General features: G+C 29.0%; 1 protein-coding gene and 1 long non-coding RNA gene across 2 annotated transcripts in view; one reads left to right on the top strand and one right to left on the bottom strand.

The window, feature by feature from the left end:
* LOC142321502 (uncharacterized) overlaps positions 1-24,846 on the bottom strand; it is a 176,083-nt gene that overhangs the window by 7,875 nt on the left and 143,362 nt on the right. The gene's annotated exons all lie outside the window — the stretch shown is intronic.
* Positions 2,652-18,537, top strand: LOC142321500 (putative odorant-binding protein A10). Its single transcript, XM_075359632.1, has 3 exons — positions 2,652-2,792; positions 14,735-14,876; positions 17,980-18,537. Exons 1-3 carry the CDS (start codon positions 2,745-2,747, stop codon positions 18,162-18,164), a joined length of 375 nt encoding a protein of 124 aa, XP_075215747.1. The 5' UTR covers positions 2,652-2,744; the 3' UTR covers positions 18,165-18,537.

The raw sequence follows: 24,846 nt of genomic DNA, 5'->3' as shown, positions 1-24,846 counted from the left end.
AGAACAATTTAAAATATTCCGACAATTTAAGAAAAAGGATCAATATCAAGAATTGGTCCAATAAAAAAAAAAAAATTATTATTTTTTAATCAAAATATATTGAAATAATTGTTATACCCCAGTTTTCCATAAATTTAATCGATTATCATACGGCTCTGCACTGAGATAGATCTCTCATATCCATCTGAATTCCCTCTAAATCAGGTAAATTTATGAAGATCCTGTTTTCTCCTCCCATTTTTTTTTTAAACATCTACAATCCTTAATTTAACTCGGTCTTCCTTTTTTGCATTTTGTGTCTTATTACTGATTCTTTTAACACTATTTTTCGCCTCTCAACATATGTCCCAACCAGTCAACTTCTCCATTCTGAATTGTTCTGATTAAAGTCCAGAGCCTTTTTTTCTCAACCGCTAAAAAATTTTGGACAGCAAAATTCATTCATGCAAGAGAAATATTTAACATTATAAACAATAAAAATGTATTTTTGGAGCTCTTTTCTATGTCTTCTTCAGTTTTTATTTTCCGGTCTAAATAGCACTACAGAAGAACTATAACTCTAGAAGAGAAAGTATTGTTCAGTCCAATATGGGCATATGTGATTTTCACCGGATCTTGACGTTTTGACTCTTAAGGAACTCAAAATACCGGGTGGAAATTTACCGGATGTTAATGTTCGCATATACGTGTTTTCAGTGTTGGCCTCTAGATCACCTTATATTTTCAAAGCTACTTGACCGATTTTGAACAAACTTGGTCAGATTACTTCTATGTATGAGTCATTGATGCCATTAAATGTAGAATTTAAAAGATTAAGGGGATGAGGCTATAGAGCAAGGTCACCCTCAGTATCTCGAGATTTCGCCTAATTAAGGTCATACTTTTTTTTAGGCACAATTTTCGAGAACTAAAAAGTAATAATATTTGCAAACAAAAAAAGTTTTAAATCGCTCCACACTCCAAAAAATGCTGTAAACTATTATGTTGTGACGTCACAGATGAGCGGTACAATTAAATAAATGAATAATATTTAAAGTGTAAAAAAGTAACTCGGTCTGGCAGGGTCTCGAACTCGATCGCCCGGTTGACTCGGTACCTGGTGCGTTAAGCCACGCGGCTACACCAGTATGCCGACTGTACAAGCGAAATTTGTTCTATGTAAGTTGTGAAATTACATTAGTTTATATTTAAATAAAATGATAACTATTTTGAGTTAAGTTGTGTATGCATGTGGATGTAAGCTTTAGCCGCGTGACGGGAAAGCATTAAAACTGTGTTGTCAGGTTTTATTTTTATTTTTTTATTAATAAATATGTGTTTATCGACGAGTAACATGCTAACGAATACGTATTGTGTTTTAATGAGGAACTGAGGATGGAGACAAGAATTCAGAAAATTAATTTTCTTTATAAATATATTATTTTATATGTTCATGTACATGTAGTGTTAACAATGAATGAGAATCTTAAATAACTTATCAAAAATTAAATATTGAAAAATAAAATTTAGCAAATCTTCCTACCTCGAAACGCGATCTTTTGCGATCTATTTTTCGGTATTACCATTAGAGATAAATCAAAAACTTTAAGTAGAAAGAATAGGGTTTGACAGATCATTTTAAAGAGATTAATAAACAAATGTTCAGCGTAATAGTTTTCGGGCTATGACAACCCTAACAAAATGGTGGCTATTTAATATTTTTCGCAACAAATTTGTAAAGTGTCTAAAATGCAATTCAATTAGTACTCTCATTCTGAAAAATAGATCGTCTTGATGTAGGAGGGTTTGATAATTTTTTTTTTTACTATTTCACTATTAAACAGTTATTGTTAAGAGGTACTGTGAAGCACGTTCGGAACTAACTGTGTGAAACATTAAATGGTTACCACGTTGATTAAGGTTGTCGTATTTTTTGTCAGTTATTTTTTCAATTCTGTTTAAAATGATGTGTTACAAATCATTATTTACATTTAAAATTATTGAGTTGTTCCTCCCGTCAGAGCCCCTTGGGTACTAGGGATGTGGTGGTCTCACACTGAGAAATAAATCATTTGAGTTTCGGAACATGTGCTAAATTATTATTTTTTATGATTAACTGTTGAAAAATTATTTAATAGTTAACAATACTTTATTAACACCCTGTTTATATATGCAGTATATTATACTTTTTGAAGAAAGGCTTAAAACTTTATTGCTTTCTAGACTCTTATAACATTTGCTTTACAGATTACTTGAAATTGTAGATATTACGGAAAATTATTCATACAATGTTAAATAATAATAATTGTAAAATCCGACATAAAATATTAGCGTAAAACTAGTAAAATTTGTATTTAATTTTCAACTTACGGATATGAAATGCATTTTATACCGCATTATATTTATCGTATTTTAAATTTCAACATACTAAAAATAAAAAATAAAAAATAATGAGCATAAAAAAATTAAATGTTATTGAAAGTACTTTTATCAATAAAAAATATATTATTAAGCTTCTGTTTATATGCGTAAACTAAATAATTATAATAATAAAAATAATAACTATTTATGTATTCATATATGAAATGTATCAATCGGAAAAGGAAGTAAAGGAAGTTAATGGTTAAATGTAATATAATAACTGATAAATGTACAGTAAAGAGGGTGTCAGGGTGATCAAGGCACCCACAAGGTTCAATCTGAACCGAAGGGTATAAAAAGACTCCAACTAAACCGAAGAACTAACAGTCAGCAGTCAGTTCATCATGTTGCGCGTCGTAAGCGTTGTCGTCCTCCTTTTCGCTGTACAACTGGTCAGTAGCCAAATCATAATTTCTTTACAATTAATTATGTTAAAATTACTTATAATACATGTTTAGACGTAAGGATTAATCAACATAATTTTTTTTTCTTTAATAGTCTACTATTAACTGAAACTATTATTACCTTAATTACTTTTACTTTCTCCCATTAACATTAAAATCATATTTCTTAAACTTCTATAATAATTATTGATTTAATTGCAGTATTTTGAGGATTTTTGAATTCGAAAATGAGTTTTTTATAAAATACGGGTTTACATGATTATTTTTATCGATTCGTTTTATTTCTTAAAATAATTTCTTTCATCGATATATGAATCCATTATAATTCAAATAGCATTCTGTTTATATTTAATCGAATTTGTTGTTTTAGTTCAAAATTTTGAGTTTTAAATAAAATAATAAATCTACAACTTTCTAAATAAAAAGTGATTTATTTTCTTTAATGAGTTTGATTATAGTTGTTTATAGTTGATTAAAAAATAAATGTTTATTAAATTTTACAGAATAAATAAAAAAAATTCCTGGAAAGAATTTAAGATTTTCTAAAATTCTAGAAATTATATTTTGTAAACTTATAGACGTCGCTATATATAACTGAACGACTATGTAGACTGATTAGATTTATGTTGTCTTCTGTTTTAACTGACAGAATAACATTGAAGAAATTTTTCCTGTTTTTGGCTCAGAATATCCTTTTTTTTAAATTTAACTCTTGTTTTTCATTAAAAGAAAGATTGAGGTAAATAAAAAAAAACTAAAGCTTTATTATCCTAATTTATGCTGGTTTTTCACTTCGAGTAAAAATAGTCAAAACAATTTTAAGAGATTTATTTTAACTTTAATAAAAATCCTAAACCCTAAATTTGTTATAAAATATTCACAAATGGTTCAGCATTCCTCTTAACATAAATAATTATTTGATATGTACTGGTTCAAGATAATTAAAAAAAAATTATTATAGAACAAAAATTCTATATATTTTTTAACATCTTTTGGAAAACGTTCTTAAAATCTTTAACGTTCCTCTTCAATTATTTAAGGGCAAAATAATTTTATTTGATTTAGATCTTGTTTAATAAAAAATATATATTAAAATAAATAAAATAGATTTAAAAGAAGTTTTGAAGCAATATATTTATTTGAAAAATGTTGTATTCCTTTCCTTACGAGACTGGTTTTTTCATTTTAAAATGATTTCATCACTCAGATTGCAATTCAACGAAACATTTTAATAGTCATAAATAAACAGAGTAACATTTACATTAATAGTCACGTCAAATTAACCTGTTATATTTTAGATTATGGTTTATAAAAGCACAACTACAAAAAAATTAGATATGTAATGTGTTATCAAAAATATCTTTAAAGAAAGCTGTACAAAGCGGCCCGGATGTTCAATCAATACTCATGAATTCATATGTACATAAATAACACTACCTCATATTTTATAAATTTTAAGGTAAAAGGAAAAAAGTATTGCAGTAAAATTAAATATAACTGAAGTTTATATTTTAAATTTATTTTTATTATATTGATAAATTTGCATAAATAGATTTTCCGAAGTAAGCAAATGTTTTTTTTTTATATATGAACCCTAAAATTTGCGCCATCAACAGAAATATAGAAAAAGAAATTGATTTAAAGAAAATAAAATAAAAATGTAGGGAAAGATAATAATTCAAAAAAAGTATTAAAAATTGCAAAAGTTAGTAATTCAAAATAATTATGAAGAATTTTCTTTTGATTTAAGAACCATAAAAAATTAAGTTATCAAATCTGTTAAAATAATCATCTTTATAAAAGCCACTTTAAATATATAGTAGGCTAGTATTACACTTATTATAACTTATTATTGTTTTTACAAATTAATTTTAAATAATTTTTTTGAGATGTTCAATTTACTATTAAATAATAAAAGTAAAAAAAATAAATATTTAGATCGTATTTTATTTTATTTAACATTATTTTATTTTAAATGTAACCTAATCTTGGAAATTTTCTAAATAATTTTCATTGAAAAATTTAATTAAATATAAAAAAGATGCAGTTGCAAAGTTGGTTAATGCCCTAATAATTTCTATTGTTTTCAAGGTTAGCACAAATGAATAAATGAAGAACAGGTATTTTAATTGTATTCTGCATTCTTCTGTTTTCTATATCTGGTTCTTTTTCCTTAAAAATTATGTTGTAAAAAAGAAAATAATCAGGAAAACTCAATCAATTAAACATTCATTTGATTTATACAACTTTACATATTTATGTACTAATAATCCGAATAAAATATTTATTTATGATTGTTTTAACATTTCTGCTGAAAGATTTATTATTTTTATTTCTTAATAATCATAAAAATTTATTATCGATGCATTTAGCTGTAATTTCTAAATGAATAAACAATTATTGAATTTTTAATACAGAATCTATAAATTTTTAATTGCCAAGTACAGTTTTATAACGCTGTAATAAATTAGTGTAATGCTAAGAATATGGAACAAAGAAATTACCCAATTTTTTTTTTTACATTTCAAGGTTATTTTTTATATTTTTTTATACATATTTTTGAAAAAATGAAGGGATGAAAAAGTTATCTTGCTTTATAAAGAAATTTGAAAACGCTTTGTTAAATAATAATAATTAACTGTCATATTAAACTGTAATACACATATATCATTGTAATTACTTACATAACTAAATTTCTAATTAGGAAATACATAAATTACATTACAATCTGTCTAAATATACATTATTTAATTTCTTAATTTCTTATGTTTATTGTAACTTACAACACTTGGTAAACATTTTTATAAAGTGCATTGTTTTATAAAAGTAAATAACACTTTTTATTTTTTTAATAAAATCAACTCTGATAACAAACGGTCAGTGCAATGATGAAATATTCAGCTAGTGGTTTCTCATTCAACAATTCCTGAATTAGATTTTTGTTTTAGGATCTGGTATTTCTCATCATTCAACAAATTACATTAAAAAAAATTGTTGTAATAGGGCATCAGCTAACAGCAGTAAAAAATAAATACGACACCCAGATAATGTTGATAAATGTATGTAACATGACGAATATATTTTCAACAAATAAATTTTCCCAAGTCATTCTGATATACTACTGAATGCAATATCTTGAATACACAATTTGATGAAAAATGATAATAAAAGCATAAGTAATTTATTATCATAACTTTTTTTCCATAACTTTGATATGGAGATTAGAAAATTTCTGAAACTGCATACATTGTATTAGAAAACATCACACTGGATAAAAATGAATTATTCTAGAATTTGTCTGATTTCATTAAGTAAATCTGGAGAAAATCTTGATCCAGGGCAGTTTTACAAAGTACAAAATTAATTAATAAAAAAGTGATAGTCATTATATGCCCATATTAATACATAAAAAATAATTATATGAAGCAAGGATGTAACTATGAGAAAATAATAAATAAAATTGGTAAATAGCAAAAAGTATAATTTTGATGTAATTAAAGTTAAATATTTGAATCATGTTATATGTTAAACAAATCCACAGGAATTTTAGTTTACCTAAAGTTTTATTTAAATATAATTAAATTCCAATTACATAAATTTCATCAATTAACACTATTTCTATAAAATAAACATATAATTAAATTGGTTGGAAGATCGTTTTAATTATTAGGTATTTTAATAATAAAATTCAATTCTTTTAAAGCAAAGTTCACACTTGCATTTATATAAATACGTGAAAAGTCGCAATTTTTTTTAATTAAAAATCAGTCTACGTAAATTATATTTACAGTCAAAAACAAATTACTGTCAGTCTGTTTTTATTTCTTTAGTCAAACTTTTATAGAATACAATACTATATTTTAGGCAAGAGTATCCATAGAGAAAATAAATATTTCATAAGTTTTAAAATGAATTAACTAAAATTTGAATTATTTTTTGAGGGTGAAGTTGTAAATGAAAATAGCAATTAGAATAATAAAGTCAGTTGGTGTATGATTAGTAGGCTGGCATATAGACCAAATAGTCTTAAAATTCAATTCCTGTAAAAGATCTGGAGATTTTTCACGTAAAATTAAACACATTATATTCCCTATATTAAAAATATATACAAATTTAAAGCAAATATGCAGATGTAAATAAAAAATGTTACTGAGGATTGAAAGAAATGGAGAATTCTCAAACATATAAAGTAAATAATTAATTTGATTTAAAAAAAAATTACGTTTTTGCCTGTCAAAATCAGATTTTGTCCTTTTGGAATAGAAGTACGATTTTATTCCTTTCTTAATAAACTACATATTCTCATGTTAATATACATTTATTGTTTTATAAAAGAATCCTTGTAAAAATAAATCTTAAATTTATAGTTTAAAAAGTTGAACTGAACTAATTATTTATAAGAAATGAAAAGTAACTGCGTAATCAGTTAACAGGCTGTAATTATATATAAAAAAATTATAAGAATTTCATAAGCTTTTAATTGCAGTAAGAAATTGCCATTTATATATTATAAACTAACATATTTTATATTTTTATTTATTTATTATTTTTTTTACCTACTGTTGTTGCATCTAATATAACAAGATTTTATAATTACACTTCATTTCAAGTTTACCTCAGAAAAAAATTAAACACATTAGGTAAAAAAAAAATTACAGGAATATTTGCAGTATGTTTATATGACCTTCATTGTAATTTACTGACTTAAAAAAATAATAAACAAACCAGTCAGATAAATGTAATATGCCATGGAAAATTTAATTAATCTGCTTATACTCTACAAAATAAAAATGTCTGAGATTTTTCAGAATAACCATTTATCATGATAATTTTGTAATTAATAAACTGAAACAAAGTAGTCTAGTGTATTCATTTGTACTTCTTTATTTGAGTAAAACACACTGGATGAATTAATTGTAATCATTATTACTGACAGATTGTACTGTATACTGTACACAATTCTTAGATAAATCGTAAACTGAAATTTTTGTAACAATAAACTTAACAAAATTGTACAACATTTTTTAAGCAACTTATTTCAAAAAGTCTTCTATCCTCAGGATCTGATACTATTGTTTTTAAACTGGTTTCAGTCAAAGATACTATTGACAGATTTTTTTAATTAAGCAGACATGTACTGAAATGTTGTCAAAAGGTGTGCAAGATCTGAACTGTGTCTTTTTATTTAGAAAGTTGTTTTATGTTTTTGTACAATGATATACTAAATGAATTATAAAGAGAACAGCAAAACAATCCGAGAATGGGACAAAGCTTTTTTTAAATAGGTTTTTTAAAAATGTTTTAATATTTACTTTTCACTCAATTTATTGTTGCAAAAGTTTAAATTTAAAATTTTTATCAGATTGTCACACATTTACTTTCTCTTGTAGTAAAATATTCTGTGTTCATAGATATATTTATATTTTCATAATTAGAAAATAAGTATATTTTCAGATTTATTCACTAAAATTCATCTGTTATTCATTATTTTCCCACTAAAATTCATCTTAAAGGTTACATTTTATTAATGTAGTAGTAATCGAAGTACTATGAGAGTTGGAAAAAGAAGCTTAACTATAAGTTAAAAACTGTGTAAGAAAGATAATAAAATTGCATGCCATTACACAACAATAAAGGATGAGAATTGAGGATAAAATATCAGTGGTCACCCCATTCTGAATAAACTGGTTTCCATAAATCTGCTTCAGTTAAAAAGTAATTAATTACCCTCTACGTGTAATATAATTCTATTGGAGTTTGGAAGCTAATGGCCATATAAAGTTACAGAAAAAACCGAACAAAGGAAAAATGAAGATGTTATTGAAATGAAGATGTCATGTAATACTCTAGTTTTATCTTTATGAGGTGAAAATTAAAAGTATTCTACTAAATTTTAATAGTTTTAAAATGTTACTTGTTTAATAAAGTGAAAGTTTGCTACTGCTATCGATACGGTTTACAATATCTACTTTGTTAAATCACTGAATTTATTATTTTTTATTATAGACACAAAAAAAATGTAATAAAAGGAACTGTAATATAAAGCTAAAAGTGAAAGCAGTGAACAACTCAGATTGCATAAAAACTAAAATATATTAATGTCTACACAAAAGCTTTGTTCAACACTAATGTTTTCCAGTGAATAATATATTATTAAATTTTTAGCAAAGTAAGCCTACTTACTGTTAGGATAATACAACAGAAATTATACTATTTAAATGTAACAAAATGAATATTCCAATGTTTTTTTTAAAGTAATTACAGTATTATCGTAGGCGTATAATAAAATTTTATTTTCATGTAAAATTACAAAATATTCATTTGAATTAATAAATGCTCCTTTAAAAAATTTATAAAGATAAAATACGTCTGAATAATAATTTAAACCGATTAGAAACTAATTTAATATAAATGTCAAAAGTATTATTAATGAATGACAGTCTTGAAAGGGATACCTTTATAATTTCAAGCTTTAATGTAAAACTATTTTGATAATTACACTAACCCCATAAATGTTCTTGTTTAAATATAAGTACACGACCTTGAAATAACATTGAAATCAAAATCAGATTATAATTTATAACATCGAGCACAATCAATGGTTTAGTTTTTCTTTGTGTTCTCTTATCTGACCCATACAAAATTAAAACGATTAATATCACTTTAATTTTTATTAAAGCAAATTTTACAGATGGATGTTTTTTAATCGACTTAAAAAAGAAGGTTGTTAATTCAACCTTAAATTTGTTTTTCATTTGTGATCAAATCTTACTCTTTATCATACGGACTAATTTTAATAGTTCATTTTTTATTTTTAAAAAAGGTTCCTCCTAGCACCAATAAAAGTTTAAATGTTATTTTAGTAGAAAATATTTTTTTTTTTTTAAATTATGCTGGAGATTGAGGATATATATTTTTTTTTGCTATGATCATTACTTAATGGATCTTTGTAGACTAACAATACATATAGCATTATACCACTCTCATATTTGGAATATTTTCTGATAAAAATTTAAGACAATTAGTCATAAAATTTATGGTAAAAGATAATACATATTCCCCATTTTAGACAGCTTAGCTTGTAGAAGGCTTTTTCGTAAGGGTATTGTTTTTTAAAGATCTATTAATATTTTAAATATAAATATCGGGACCATGTACTAAAGTGTTTAGTATCAAGTAAAATATAATTTAACCAGTCTTTAAATTTTGTATCAACTACTAAAAAATAAAATTTAAACGTTTGAAAAATTATTATTATTTTCAGTTTAAACATGTTTTTTTTTTAATTTATAGTTTTTTTAATAGTATTTTTAAAAAAAGTTTTTTTTTTTCTAGTTTCACAATTCTTGAAACTATCTATGAATTAAAAAAAGTATAAGAATGTATATCAAATACCATTTAGTAAATATAAGAGTAACAAAAAATATTCTTCAAAAATTCAAAATGTAATTAAATTTAATGTAATTAAATTTTGTAATTTTTAAACCTTGTGTTAATTCTTATAACAATAATAATTTCAAATAATAATATTTAATTTTTTATGTATATATATTTAAATTAAATAAACGAGTCAAAATAAAAATGAATATATAATATGAATTTATAATGTTATGTTCATTAATGTTATAATGAATTTATAATATATAATTTATATATAAAATTAACATTATTTATTAATAATAAAAAATATTATCACTGTATATGAAGTAGGCAAATGCTTAATTTATAATACATGTACAATATTCCTTTAGTAACGTAAGCAAAATACCAAATAAGAAAAAAACTTTAATTACTACTGAATAAGAAAGACATGAAGGTTAACAACATAAGCAAACAACAACAACAATAATAGTACAACAAAATTAAATAAATAAATAACTTGATCCTATTGAATCTTGCAGGTTTATTTATACTTTACTCTTTTTGTAATGACAATTAAAACTTTTAACAATACTATAATAATTAAGCAGTTTTATCCGCTAGATTCTTTAATTTAAAAATGTATTTAATTTATTTCATAAACTATTAATAAAAATAAAAGTATACAATAGTACTGACATAAGAATAATAATAACAGGTATACTAAAATTTTTAACGTCATTGTAGAAGGTTGATTAGTTTTTCCAATCTTTAACATTATCAAAAGTTATTTACATCTATTAATTTATTTCATTAAAAATAAATGGTCAGCTAGAATATGCGCATGTGCACATGTGAATGTGAACTCGAACTCGCATGTATGCATACATACATACATGTATATATATTTACAGCAAAGAAACATGTAAAAATAAAAGTGAATAAATACAATTAAATACCACAGTACAGTATATGCATCCAGAAAAGAAAGTTAAAGATGAAATTTGGCCTTGGAAGTTTTAAATAAAATATGTTTATCAGTAAAATAAAATAAAATAAATTAAATAGTAAATGGAAAAATGAGTGATAATCAATTTTAAACAAATACCAAAACTATATATAACTGTATGTAGATATTTAAACAAAACAAAATTATACCTGCGCATATTTGTAACACACTACTACTGCTACCCATTGTAAAAGCATAAATAAAATATGTGCTCAAATAGTTTAAATTAGTGCCTTCTAAATTGATTTATTTTGTATATTCATATATGTATATATATATATCTTAATATTAATATATGTGATTATATTTTAAATAATTAATATAGGCTTTCATAACAACTATTTTTTGTTTTATAATTGATTGTAAACTTTGTAATGGTGCTCTGATCATGATTTTAAATCAGTTTCCCTTGATTCTTCCAAGTAATTGTTCAAACTTCACATTTTTTATTAAATACTTTGTATTTATCCACACATGAGTACCCAACAATACATATCATATGAGACTTCTTCTCTTAGCCTACAAAGAAATTATATTTTTTTTTTAATTTATTCCAACTCTGTTAAGCTATCAGAAGAATTTTAAAGATTTAAATTCCTTAAGACTACTCCAAAACACTCTTAGAGTTTTCATTACGCACCAGCTAATTATACAATATATGCAGCTTAATTGCAAGGGAAAATGTAAAGCATAATTGATTCCTCCATATTTAAAACGTAATCTTTTTAAAAATAAATTACAGTAGAAATATCTAATTTACCCAAAACATAATGTCCCAAAAGAATTCATCAAATGATAATAGAGTGAGCACATCATATCTTTACTAAACAAACATTATAAATACAGCTTTAAAAAATTGTCTACACTTTTTAAGACATTTAAACATAAGTTTAACATTAAAAATAAATTTTTTAATACAGAACCCAGATTATAGATCCCTTATTTCACGCTCAATCTCAGTGGAAAAATAAAAGAGTTAAATAGTTTTTCTTTATAAAACTGTTTTGTAAGTTGGTGTTTGATTTGAACTTTGTGAAAAAACACATATTTTATAAAAATATATAGGATAATCAATAATACAAAATATCAAAAAACTTTATTATTGAACTTTTTTGAATAAAATCTATATTATCTTTTATTAAATTTCAGATCATTATTTCGTTTTTCTGTTTATAAAAACATAAAAGGTTTTGAGTTACTAAAGATTTGGGTTGCATAATTATTTTTACAAAAATCAACAACTGGCAGTTATTACATATTAACCTTTCAACCCTTGTCAGTACATGAAAGTACCTTTTATTACTTTGTAGAATATTTGTGTTGTCCTGATTCCTTAAAAGTTCCACTCAGACAGAAGTAATAGACAAAAATTTATGAACAGATGTTCTATCTGCTAGGATTGAACTATAGTTAGGCTGATTTATAAATTACGTCACAATTAACATATATAATTACACTGGTAATTATAATACTTTAATAAAGCCCAATAGTGTGGGTAAAGTTTTTTTAATAAAGAATAGTTTAATATGAGCATTGAGAATTTAACCTACAGCATTATTAAATCAAAATACTTCTTTAAGTAATAATAAAATAGAAATAATTCTTCATAATATATTGTTTTAATTTAGCTTACATAATAATTCTCTTTCATTTTGAAATTATGAAACAGCCAGTAACTACAGCTAAGCAACATACTAATATAACTGTAATTAGAATATATTGCAGCAGTAGTAAAGGGTGTAAATGAATTGTGCAAGTAAAACATGTTTCAACTTTCTATTGACACACCTGCAAGAACTTTAATTTTTCTATTATTCTATCATTTATCAAATGTTTTATTCCTAAAACGTACTTCAACCAATTCCAGATATTAGTTCCCAATTCATATATCATGAAAAGAAAACATCATTTTTTAAGAAAAAATGAAAGAATTAAAGGTCAATTCAGTCACATGATTAAGTTTTAAACAATTTTTCATGATCATACACTTTCTAAAACCAAAAGATGAAATGAAACTTAAATAAAATAAACTAAATAAAATAAAAACCAACTATTTTTATAAAAGGTACCAAAACACCATTAAAAATATATTTTACACAAGATTTCTATGCTGAGCAATTATTTTTTAATATAAACCAAAGTAAAAGTGAAACATAATAGAATGATTTTTATTCACATCAAAAGATGTCTAGCTAATCGTATATTTGAATAGTTCTCTTCAATTTTACTTATTATATTGAGAATTCAACTAAAAATACTGCCAGTAATTCTCTCAAATTTGAAAGATATGTATTTAGGATTCATATCCTAAATACATATCCTAAAAGTATATAAAAGTCATATCCTAAAAGTGTATTATTTATAAATTGTGAATTCATTTAGTGCTTCCACATATCCAACTGTTAAGTATTTCTACAAGTCTGTAAATTTCACATTATTCAACCATTTTAAGATGTTGGTTTTTACTGCTTCTATGTTATTCTGTATATAGGTTGTTAATGTTAATATATCTTTAGCCTGCTTCTATAAGGTTGTTACTGAATGCTGTCTCTATTTTACTAAGAAATACTTATTCATTAATTTGGTTTTTGTTTACAAGTACCTCCGGTCATTCAGGGTAGAAATTTAAGTAATTTATTTTATTTACTCTTGTGGAGTTTCATTTGCTAAGTATGTTCTATATGTTCTAGATGTAGTAATAACTTGTTAGCAAATATTTTAGCTATAAATCACAGTGTATCGACAATAATAGCAATAGTCACTGATGAAAGTTTTTTTTGATCACTGCAAATAATTTACGGTACATGAAACAATGCTTTTTGTCTTAAAGAACATCAATTTATTATGTACATTGACCAGTGACTGCAATGGAAAGAAAATTTTTAAAATAATAGGTTTTTTAAAAACTTTCTCTGCTTTTGTCTTCGTTTTAACATTTTTGTTAAATATCAACTATTTTCACAAGGACAGTTAGGAAGCTCTTAATGAAAACTTCATGTGATGTTTTGAATAACAATTTTTTATAAATTTAAGCATTACATTTTTCTAAAATATATTCTACAAGCTGAATTAATCTAAAAAAGATATTCATAAAAAAAGTACATTCTGAAAAATTAACTTTTACAGAATAATAAATTCAAAGAAAATCTACTTCCTAAAAGATAGAATTTAGCTTTCACAAGATCAGTTTAAAACTACAATACAGTTCAATTTGTAATAGTATTCCTTCAAGTAACACCATTCAGCAAGAAACTGCAATATAGTTCATAAAATTTATTTCTTCTGTAAGCATATTTTTAAGTATTTAAAAAGAGATTTGTATTGAATATATAACTTAATAATGGTTTAAATCCTACTTATCATAAGACATAATCTAATATTAAACAATAAAAAAAAAATCAGTAAGTGTTTGTTTTTGAGCTAATCAAGAATAAACACACACATGAACAGAAAAAATAATGAACACATCATCAAGAGTAAGAGTTATGTGATTAATTTTAATGAACGTAAAAATAATATATATTAGAAATTTTATATTAATAAATAAATTATATTTTTACAGGTGTTGTCAGCCCCAGCAGAAGAAGATAAATTTGATAATATTGACTTTGATGCTATATTAAACAATAAAAGAGTTTTAGAAACATACATTAAATGTCTTACTGATAAAGGACCATGTACAGCACAAGGAAAAGAATTGAAACGTAAGTTAAAATTGTAAATTGCATATTTTAAATGTTTATAAGCTATTATTGGTTTAATCCTGCTTACATTGTAATTTACAATATTTTGTGCTTAGATGTGCAATATGAAATGCACTTTACTTAAAGTGACAAAAATAAAAAGTAATCTTATTGTAGTTTAAAGATAAAGTTTCGACTTTTTTTCATCAGTTTTCACAAGTAATAGTTGGATCTTTTCTTTTTTGTCAATAAGGTAATATTTGTTAAATTTCTAAGCTGTCATGGAATACATAGTTTTATATGTAAAATGTTACTAAGTTTTCAGACATTACATGTTAAGTTCTCATATTCTGTAATAAGTGTATTGTAATTGGCTATGTCTCGTAGAATTTGTTCAAACAAGACATTTTTGTGCTGTGGGTCCCCCATGAGCTCTACTAGATATAAGTCTAGCAATTCTTTACAGGAGAAATATTCCACTTTATTTTATTTGGCTAATCTCACAAAGTTCTCAATCATATTTGAGCAGTCAGTTCGGGGTCCAAAAAAATTGTGGATATGAATCATATTCTGTTGAATGTGCTGTCAGGATATAATTTGAATAATACTATATATATATATATATATATATATATATATATATATATATATATATATATATACATAGTATTCATTAGTAATTATGATAGAGTCAGGTCCTGTTTTTTGGTTAACAATAGGCAAATAGTTTCCACACTCCTGTTCAGCTTCAGCACTCATACAAGGAAACATTTCTTTGTTTCCCCACAATAACCCCTTAATTCTGATTGTTGTAGGATGACCCAGCAAACTTGATGTTTCAACAAAAAAAGAACAAACCTGCATATACTTTCAGCCAAATCATACTCCCTTAATTGCAAGTTGATTCTTCAACATAATTCAGGCAAGTACATTTAGGATATGATTGGACAAATCTGCTCTAGTATTGGGATCAAACTCTAATTCTTCTCCACAAAATTTGATGGACATGAAGCCCTTTGCCCAGAAATAAATATACAACAAAAATACAAAATTACAACTTAGACCTGTAAGGTCTAGTCCTGTCTAAATTCACGTCTCCCCTTTGGAACATGTCCAACGATCCCATGAATCTATATACAAAACCTTATCATGCCATTGACCACATATTCACAGAAGTTACGTAAAATCCCGTGATTCTATAATTAATGCAGAGACGTAACTGCATCATAGTCATTCTTAACAAGGTCAACAAATTGTATCAAATTCATAGCAGAGTTGTACAAATAAAGAAAGCAAATTTGAGCTTTGGCTATTGGAAGAACAGTGCAGTTTGATAATTACTCACCACGTGTCTCATCAACTCATCCTATATATATCATATCATTTTTGCTGATCTTTGTAAACATTGAAATTAAAAAAAATATTTAGTAAAAATAATGTTTATTAGATAAAAACAAACCAAACAATAAAATGAAAAATATTTTCTTGATCCTTAACAGAAATAATTCATGTTGTTACTTGTTAGAATGGTTAAATACGAGTACTTTTATTAGGTAAAATTCTTAATCTGTCTGGGCTGTAGTACAAATGCTTCAAATTTTTGAACTGAGAATGTGTTTCCTGTTGCTTTTTTGAAAAATTTGAAATGTAATAATATATTACCATAACAAATTGCCAAGATGAAACTGACATTCAACCCTACTTATTCTCCAATAACCACCGGTATTAAGAATTTTACTATTTTATTATTACTTACCATTAGCTATGTAGTGAAGATCATACATTAAATATTAAACATGACAATTTGTTTTATTTTGGTCAGATTTATAATCATCAAATTCTTTTTATAAAGTTCTAGGATATTTGTTTGTGTATTTAAATTTATCAGTTTTAATTTTATTTTACAATTCTCTTCTACTAAGACTGGTAAGTATTACAATTTATGAAACATCAAACTAAATGGTTTACTCATAAAATATATATTTTTTAAAATGATTTTCAATTACACATCCCATTGTTACTGTGTTTTGGAACAAAAACTTGTGACTTTTTGTGATGTTCTGGAGAAAGAAAGAACAGTTAACAGCCAGTTATTAGTCTATTCAGTCTACTCAGTTATTATCCTCTTCAGTCTACTCTGTTATTTGTCTACTATAGTATGGTCCAAATTGATTCTAAATTGTTGAGATGCAAGTCTATTGCAAAAGAATCTTGCTTGTTTATTTGGTGTTCAATTGATTCACTAAATATTAACAGGACTTGACTGGGAGGTATTTCTTAAACTAGTCTATATCTAACACAATATAATATTTATGTCTTTGATATTCTTAAAAAAGCCGAGTGAGGAAAGTGTTTTTCAAAACAATGAAAATTGAAAATTCAATTTCAGTATTAGCTTTGATGCTGACAAAAAATACTTTGCAGTTGGTAAAAATTCCACTTATTAGGTAACCTAAATTAGTCGACTTGTTTGGGTGTAGGTCTGAATTTCTATGTTGCATGATATAATTTTGATTGGTATGAGTGTAGCACTCATTTACCTTTCAACTTGTTCGTTTTCTGAGGTATTCACAGTTACGAATGCTGCTGTCAAATCTGGACTAGGCATGGGGTTCATGCTTCCGTGGTTTCGGTCAGTTAGTTGGAAGGAATCATGTTAGGTTGTATGTGAAGATCCTGTTCGTTTGAGGCCTATGTGAATGCAAAATTTGATTTTATTTTACTGATGCAAATGTCTGCCGAGGCATTTACATCGGTGGCATCCCGACTGAGGCCTGGCTGATAACTATGAGGCTGATGGTGTGGCGATCAGTAACGTCACAAGGTGGGTGTCTTCCCCCTACGGGGTTGAGATGTTGGTATAAGGGTTTTAGTAAAAAAATTAAACAAACACATAATTAAAAGAAAACTACGTGAGAAATAATCTGATTCTAATCTTTGTAGAATAAATAATAAACATAACATCTATGATTTTAATTACTGAATAATTGTTAAATTTAGAATCATATTTATGACTGGTAAAACAGAATCCACTGATTTTTTAATCACTGACTAGGATTAATTAAATGGTTATTACTTCAATTTATTAAGATAATTAATTATATTATTCATTTTTTTTACACAGGTATTGTACCAGAAGTAATACAGACATCTTGCAGTAAATGCAACCCAAAACAAAAGCAACGTGTTCGCCATATTATTAACACAATGCAGAGCAAACACAAGGACCAATGGGATATTGTTGTCAACAAGTATGATCCAAAGAAAACAAGACAAGCAGAATTAAAGGCATTCCTTAATGGAAATTAAATATTAAATTTTTAAAACACTTTGAACTATTAATTTAAATTATCATGACAGTGGTTTTTAATTATAAATAAAAAGAAAAATGAAAATTGCAGAAATAGTTTTACCAAATTTTTTTGGTGAATGAGGATCTCTATTTGTTGTTCTCATATAAGAGGAATATTTTTATTACTTACTAGGGGCACAAAGTTTTTAAATTTAAGACAAATATTCATTTATCACAGTCAGAGGACTACTTCATTTCATTACAAAAACTTTATGTTTCTTACACATCTTAAACAAATCCATTAACCACATAATTATCATCATAATTGAACATGAAAGTGAAAATTTTATTTATTAGTTTTTTTTTTTTTAAATAAAATTGTTAAATAAATGTAACTACATTCATTTACACCAATTACCTTCAACTTTTCCTGCAGCCTAACCAAAAACACTGACTGATGAGTTAGATATAAGTATTAAAAAGTTATTTATCTGATTTAATTAGGACTAAATGGTGAGCTACTGAATACTGAACTGTGTGAGACTTTGGTCCTTCTTCTGATATGTCTGATCAAAATTGTAGCTGTAAGTCTTCTTTGGTGTTTAAATCAATGATTGAGTGTTGAATTCTTACCGAATAAGGCTTTAACAGCATCCAAATTAAAAGCATAGAGTGCTCATCATTTGTCCATTCAAGATCCTTCATTGTACCTGGTGTTTGATTTAGACATGCATCTTTTCTCATAGAGGGCCTTATAAAGTGATTCAGCTTTTTTCTACAAGGCACATGGTGACGAAGTGGCAACGACTACCCTAGTAATCTGTATCAAGCAAGGGTTACTGAAGTAGGGCTCGCTGTAATCCTCCTTGCGCTCTATTCAGAGCAGGGGCCATACTCAGTGTTTTCATAATTGTTTGCACTTGTGTAAATGATCCAGTAGCATCTAAGAGGTACGAAGGGTGACAGGAGGACAATTAGGCCTCTGACTGCCCATATCTCACTGTGAGCAGTTGTCACATTTGTGAGCTTGCCCGACAAACTAGTAGATATTAGCAAATAAGTAGATAGATTAGCTTAGCTTATCTTATATATATATATAGGGAAGCATTAGTGAAGATATTGATTGTAAAATCTGGAGTCTAAGGGAAAACCCAGGCAGGTTAGAAATGAGGAGGGTTTTGGGAGTGGAGTGGAGAATGTTTTCGTTTTCTCCTCCAACAATGAAAGCCAAGCTAATCAGTCAGTTATGTCCACCCGGATACCAAAAGTAATCTTTCTTTTTCCTGTTTAGCCTCTGGGAATTACCGTTCAGTTATTACTTCAGAGATTGAATGAGGATGATTTGTATGGGTGTAAATGAAGAGTATCTTGTACAGTCTCAGTTCAACCATTCCTGAGATATGTGGTTAATTGACATCCAACCATCAAAGAAAACCGGTATCCAAGATCTACCAAAAAATAGTCTGCTTAGTGATTTTGTTAAGACTAGAGGCAGAAGTGGTAGTTCTATCCCTCTAGTAGCAGAATTTAGAGAACAATGTGAATAGTTATTGAGGTTTTTTGAAGGCCCTCAAAGCGCCTATGCAGCGAACGGTTCACAGACAAGTGATCCTGAGACTTAATGAGTTCAAGGCAATGTTCTCTGCTTTGGTAAATGGATTTGAGGTACTTGCCAATAAGCCATCTTAAGTCAAGGAGGTTATAGTTAAAGAGGCAGTTTCTGTCCCGGTATTAGGGCGGAGCAGAAACGTTACGCCGACGTGCTTAAAAACAAGCGGGAGGCCAGCTTAGCCCATAAGCAGCTAGAAATCATTTTCCGAAACAGGAAGGAGGAATCCACAGAAACAATTAAAGTAATTGAAAAGGAATTTCATACTGCTCGTCAGGGCAAGAGGTTAAATTTGAAAATTAGAAACAAAAAAAAATACTAGGAAAGGTCGTCGTAACGGATGACAAAGCGTCATTTCAGATCTGTCGTTAGAGGTCAAGGTTGATCAAAACGTAAAAGGAGGTCTCGAGTCAATGTGTATGGTATAGATACACAATTTCTATTATACCATACATTGTGTAAGGTATAATCTTTCCGAGGAGGAGGTTGTGCCTCTCTTACAGAGCAAAACACAGACTTGGATCAAGTCTGAGTACAGGTTCTTGTTCAAGACTAATAGACATGATATCCAAAGGTATCACAGTATATTCAAAGTTGGGTTTTACACTCAAGTTGTTTTTTTAGAGGGGACGAAAAACGCTTTCCCGTTATCATCACACGAGACAAAACTATAATAATAAAGCCCCTTCTTGGATATCAAAAATGTTAATAAAATAATATTAAAACTAAGATGAAAGCTATGACAATAAGAAGATAATAAAACTAAAATAATAAAAGAAACGTAACTATCAGAATAAAATATACAACATGAATAAGAAAATAAAATCAAAATTTATGGTTGTTTAACATTAAATTTTATGAAGAATATTGATACTTCTTTAAAAGTAACAATACCCGGTCTAGTACATTCTTATCGTTGCCTAAGATGCGGTGAATGTCCCTCAGTAATTTAAATTTACGACGTAAGGTTACAAAATATTTGCAATCCAAAAGAATGTGGCGTACAGTCAAGTGGCATTCGTATCGTACGCATACTGGTCCGTTTTCTGCTGGCATCAGGTTCCCGTGAGTAGCTCTCGTATGTCCTAATCGCAATCGACAGAGGACCACTTCCTATCGGTAAATTTTTCTGCATTAAGAGTTTCATGGCAACACAGTATCTTTGATGTGTCGGAGTTTATTATCTACTGAAGCAATCCAGTTATCTTGCCGCCATCTTTGAAGAGTATCTTTAATAGAATTAATAAAATCGGTAGTAGTAATAACACGAGAGAGGAAAGACAATGGCTACATGCATTTTTAGCAGCGGAATCCGCAAGTTTATTACCCAGGATTCCCACAAGGCTAGGGATCCAGCAAAAATTCACTTGTATGTTGTGACTACTCAACTCAACCATTGTATTATAAATTTCGGTGACGATAGAATGTCTAAAATACAAATCTTTTAAAGTTTGGAGTGCGCTACACGAATCACTACACATAAGGATATGACGATGTTTTGATTTAACGATATTAAAAGCAATATTAATGGCGTGTAATTAAGTATTGTAGACACTTGTAATACCAGATAGTCCAAACATATAGGTTTTATCATTTACAAGAAAAGCGCATCCACGGTATCATTTTGTTTCGACCTATCTATGTATACTACTGCGTCTAGGTTTGTCTTGGATAGAAAATGGTAAAATGTTTGCTGAAAGACGATAGGAGTTGTTTATACTTTATTATATATGATGAGGTCATAATTGAAATTTATGGGGTCGAGTCTCCTCTGAGGGTATGAGCAGAGATAGGTTGGGGAAATGGGTGCATCAAAATTTAAGAAGTACATTTTAGACACCGGGTACGAACACCCATTTGGGCTGTATTACATGGGTGATTATCATATTGTTGTAAATGAGGATTTGCGAGGACTTATTTAATATTTGATTGTCCTTTAAGATGGCAAAAGTAAGATGCTAGCAGACAGTTCCGTCTGTCCCAAAGTTTGGCTCATCGCAATCAACAATGAGAAGTTGCTGTTTAGCAACCACATTAGGTAAGTACCGACGGATGCCGTCTCTGTGATGCACAAGCTTAAGAGGATTGCTCGGAAGAATTACGGGTTGTCGGGCCGTCATTTATGGTGTACCGAGGTTTCTTCGAAAGTATGGCCTCTTATACTGCGTCCATTTGGGTGCATAGGTTGGACAGAAATAGAGCACTTATTCAGAATTTAAGCAGTGCCCAGCGCAGAAAAATTAATATTATGCACTGGTGTTTTTAAAACAACCTCCTACGAGGCTACCACCTCATTGGGAAAGGCTCTCTCAACTGATTTAGTGGTGAAAGTTCGGGCGGCCATGTGGAAGTTGCGAAGATGCAGGGAGGCCGAGGTATTTGGGATGAAGTTTCGAGCCGGGCCTGTACCGGAGCGTAACGGTGATCGCAATGCATCAGTTCTAAATTTCGTTCAGTTACCCATCTCCCGCCTGAGGAGGAGGCTTTACAGCCTCGCGATGGATGCATGCCAGCAAGAATAGCACATCACGACTAAGGGAAGGTCCTTGTATAGATTTATACAGGACTTGGGGGAATGGTATGCTTCTCCTTCGGTTTTAAGGGCAACGGGTGCTCAGGTGCTCTCCAACCACGCGAACTTGAACCAATATTTGTTTCAGTTCCACCTGACGGCTGATGAGCTGTTCGTTTGCGGGGAGATCCAGTCGAACGAACGTATGATGTTCGACTGCCCAGCTCTTGGGAGGATCAGAACTCAGGCCACCCTGGAACTTAGAGGTTAAGGGGAAAATTGGCCACTCATAAGCGACGAGTCAGTGTGGCGTGAGCCGCAGTGTCTGACATTGTCAATGTGTCAATGTGTGTGTGTTCCTTGATGTCTTGGCTTTGTTCAACCAGCATCAGTCATTTATTTAAGGAAAAGACTCCTACCTCGCTGCTGTGGAAAGCTACCCGAGAGTTATGACTGGCCATCAGCAATTAAAGCTCCAAGTGCTTTAATATTGGTGGACAGGTACTTGCTGGCATTCAGCGACCTAAGCATGCCGGCGAATTGCTGTCTTGACGAGATAAATTTAATTTATTGAATGCCATATATATTTTAGTAGTTGACAGGGTGCGCCTACTCATTTTAGAATATATGTCAAGTGAGCGATGGGACACGAAGCAAGTGGTGTGTGGCACCATGCTTAGTTCGTTCACGCAATTAGGCTAGATCTAGGAGCTAATTAGGACACTGGTCGCTAAACTGATTCCAGGCCCAGTAGCCGTTTGTGGCACGGAAATTCGGTCTTATGCTTTAGGGCGACCGAATGGGTTGGTGGCGGGAGAAATTCCATGCAAATCAATCAAAAATTATCGCAATCAAGTATGCTTGACGAAGAAAGGCTTGGTGTATGCAGTACACCAAGCTTTTCTTCGTCTTCTTTTCAGCATCTTAAGGACGGTATGACGCGCTGAAGAGTAGACGAACAACGATAATCCAAACGGGACCGAACTAAAGAATAATATGAATAAAAACGTTAACATACTCGTACATGATCGGTCGGCTCACCACTTGGTGTTGCTAAGGGCTCGTATCATATCTAGAATTTGTAAACATTTGGTTTTTAATTATTTTATGTGTTGATCCACGTAAGACGACTATCGAAAAGTAAACTTACAAATTTAATGTTAAATTTTTTGAGAAGGACTTGTGGAGTGAAAGGTTCTCGTAGACGAGAAATGCCGACACATTTCGTTTTATCGGGTGAGAACGTGAAACCGGTGACCTTGGAACAAGTTTCAAGGCGAGATGCGAGAGTAGTATCCAGTAGTAGTCTCCAGACTGCGGCTGTTGAACGGATCGTTATATATATATAGACAGAGAGAGATAGAGAAAGAAATCATCATCAACAAATAGAGAACATGAAACAGGTGGCTGCATACATTTAGTAATAATGTCGATGGCTGTAGCAAACAAGATGGCAGGCACTTAAGGCACTTCCTTGAGGCACTCCATTCTCAAAAATGACGCTATGCGACAGAGAATTTCCAAAACGAACACGAAATGTACGGTAATTTAGGAAAGCGCTAATAAAGGCAAGCATATTGCCTACGACTCTCTATTCTTTAAGGGTGTTTAGAATACCTCTTCATCAGGCCGTGTCGTACCTGATGTCAAAGAAAATAGCGAGGAGTTGTTGGTGGAGCAGAAAAGCATTTTGGATAGCAGTTTCCAGTCATACCACGTGATCAATGGAAGACCCTCCTTGGCGGAAGCCACATTATTCTGGAGATATCAGAGTGTGTTTCTCCAAATACCAGGTAAGCCTACGATTCACCATTCTCTCCATCAGTTTGCACACAATGCTCGTCAAAGAGATAGGTAGGAAGTCTGAAAAGCATGCTTTGTTTTTACCAGGTTTAAATACTGGTACAACAGTGGCTTCCGAACAGACCGCTGGGACGACTTCCGTGGAGAATAAACAATTACATATAAGCAATAGATGATGAAATACCGAATTGGGATTATTTGAAAGCATACTGAGACGACTATTAACAGGTACAGGGGAGGTGTCACGTTGGGTTTTTTTAGTAGTAGCTGCGTAGATGGTGTAGCGGGAATTTTATTTGGCGGTGTAACAATTAAAGTGGTTTTCGGTGAACCGCTGTCGGTCTTTCTACTAATACCCTTCTTCAGGCCTATACTCTTACTTAGCTCTGAAATAGTTGCTGTGAGCGAGGCAACTTGATCAAAAATCTGAACAAGCTGTTTTAATTCACTGCAGGATCCACACTGTTTATTACCCGCATTTTGGCTTGATGTTGCGACAACAAAAGAGACGTCTCGTTTAACCAGGTTCCGGAAGTATAGCGTCTTTTTGTATCCTTTTCGTGCGGTCGGAAAGATAGTTTCTGCTCGATTCAAATTTTGAGAATTGCCTTTTCTTCTTTAAAAGTAAAGCAATTTTACTTAATTTAATGAGGTGATTTTACTTTAGTGAGGTGATTATGATCTCCCACAGTTAATACATTTTTCTTCCTTGTGACCGTCACCATCTTTGTGGCCTTCGTTTGCACATCTAATGCATAATGCGGTGTTTGAGGAA

The sequence above is a fragment of the Lycorma delicatula genome, chromosome 3 (assembly GCF_047948215.1).
Source record: "Lycorma delicatula isolate Av1 chromosome 3, ASM4794821v1, whole genome shotgun sequence".
In the NCBI taxonomy this organism is placed as follows: Eukaryota; Metazoa; Arthropoda; class Insecta; order Hemiptera; family Fulgoridae; genus Lycorma; species Lycorma delicatula.
This window is presented reverse-complemented; position numbering and strand designations above follow the sequence as displayed.

Excerpts from the sequence above, each read along its gene's own strand:
- LOC142321500 (XM_075359632.1), top strand. The coding sequence starts at position 2,745 with ATGTTGCGCGTCGTAAGCGTTGTCGTCCTCCTTTTCGCTGTACAACTG. Across the intron at positions 2,793-14,734 it reads TCCTTTTCGCTGTACAACTG|GTGTTGTCAGCCCCAGCAGA; the intron begins GTCAGTAGCCAA and ends ATATTTTTACAG. Across the intron at positions 14,877-17,979 it reads ACAAGGAAAAGAATTGAAAC|GTATTGTACCAGAAGTAATA; the intron begins GTAAGTTAAAAT and ends TTTTTTACACAG.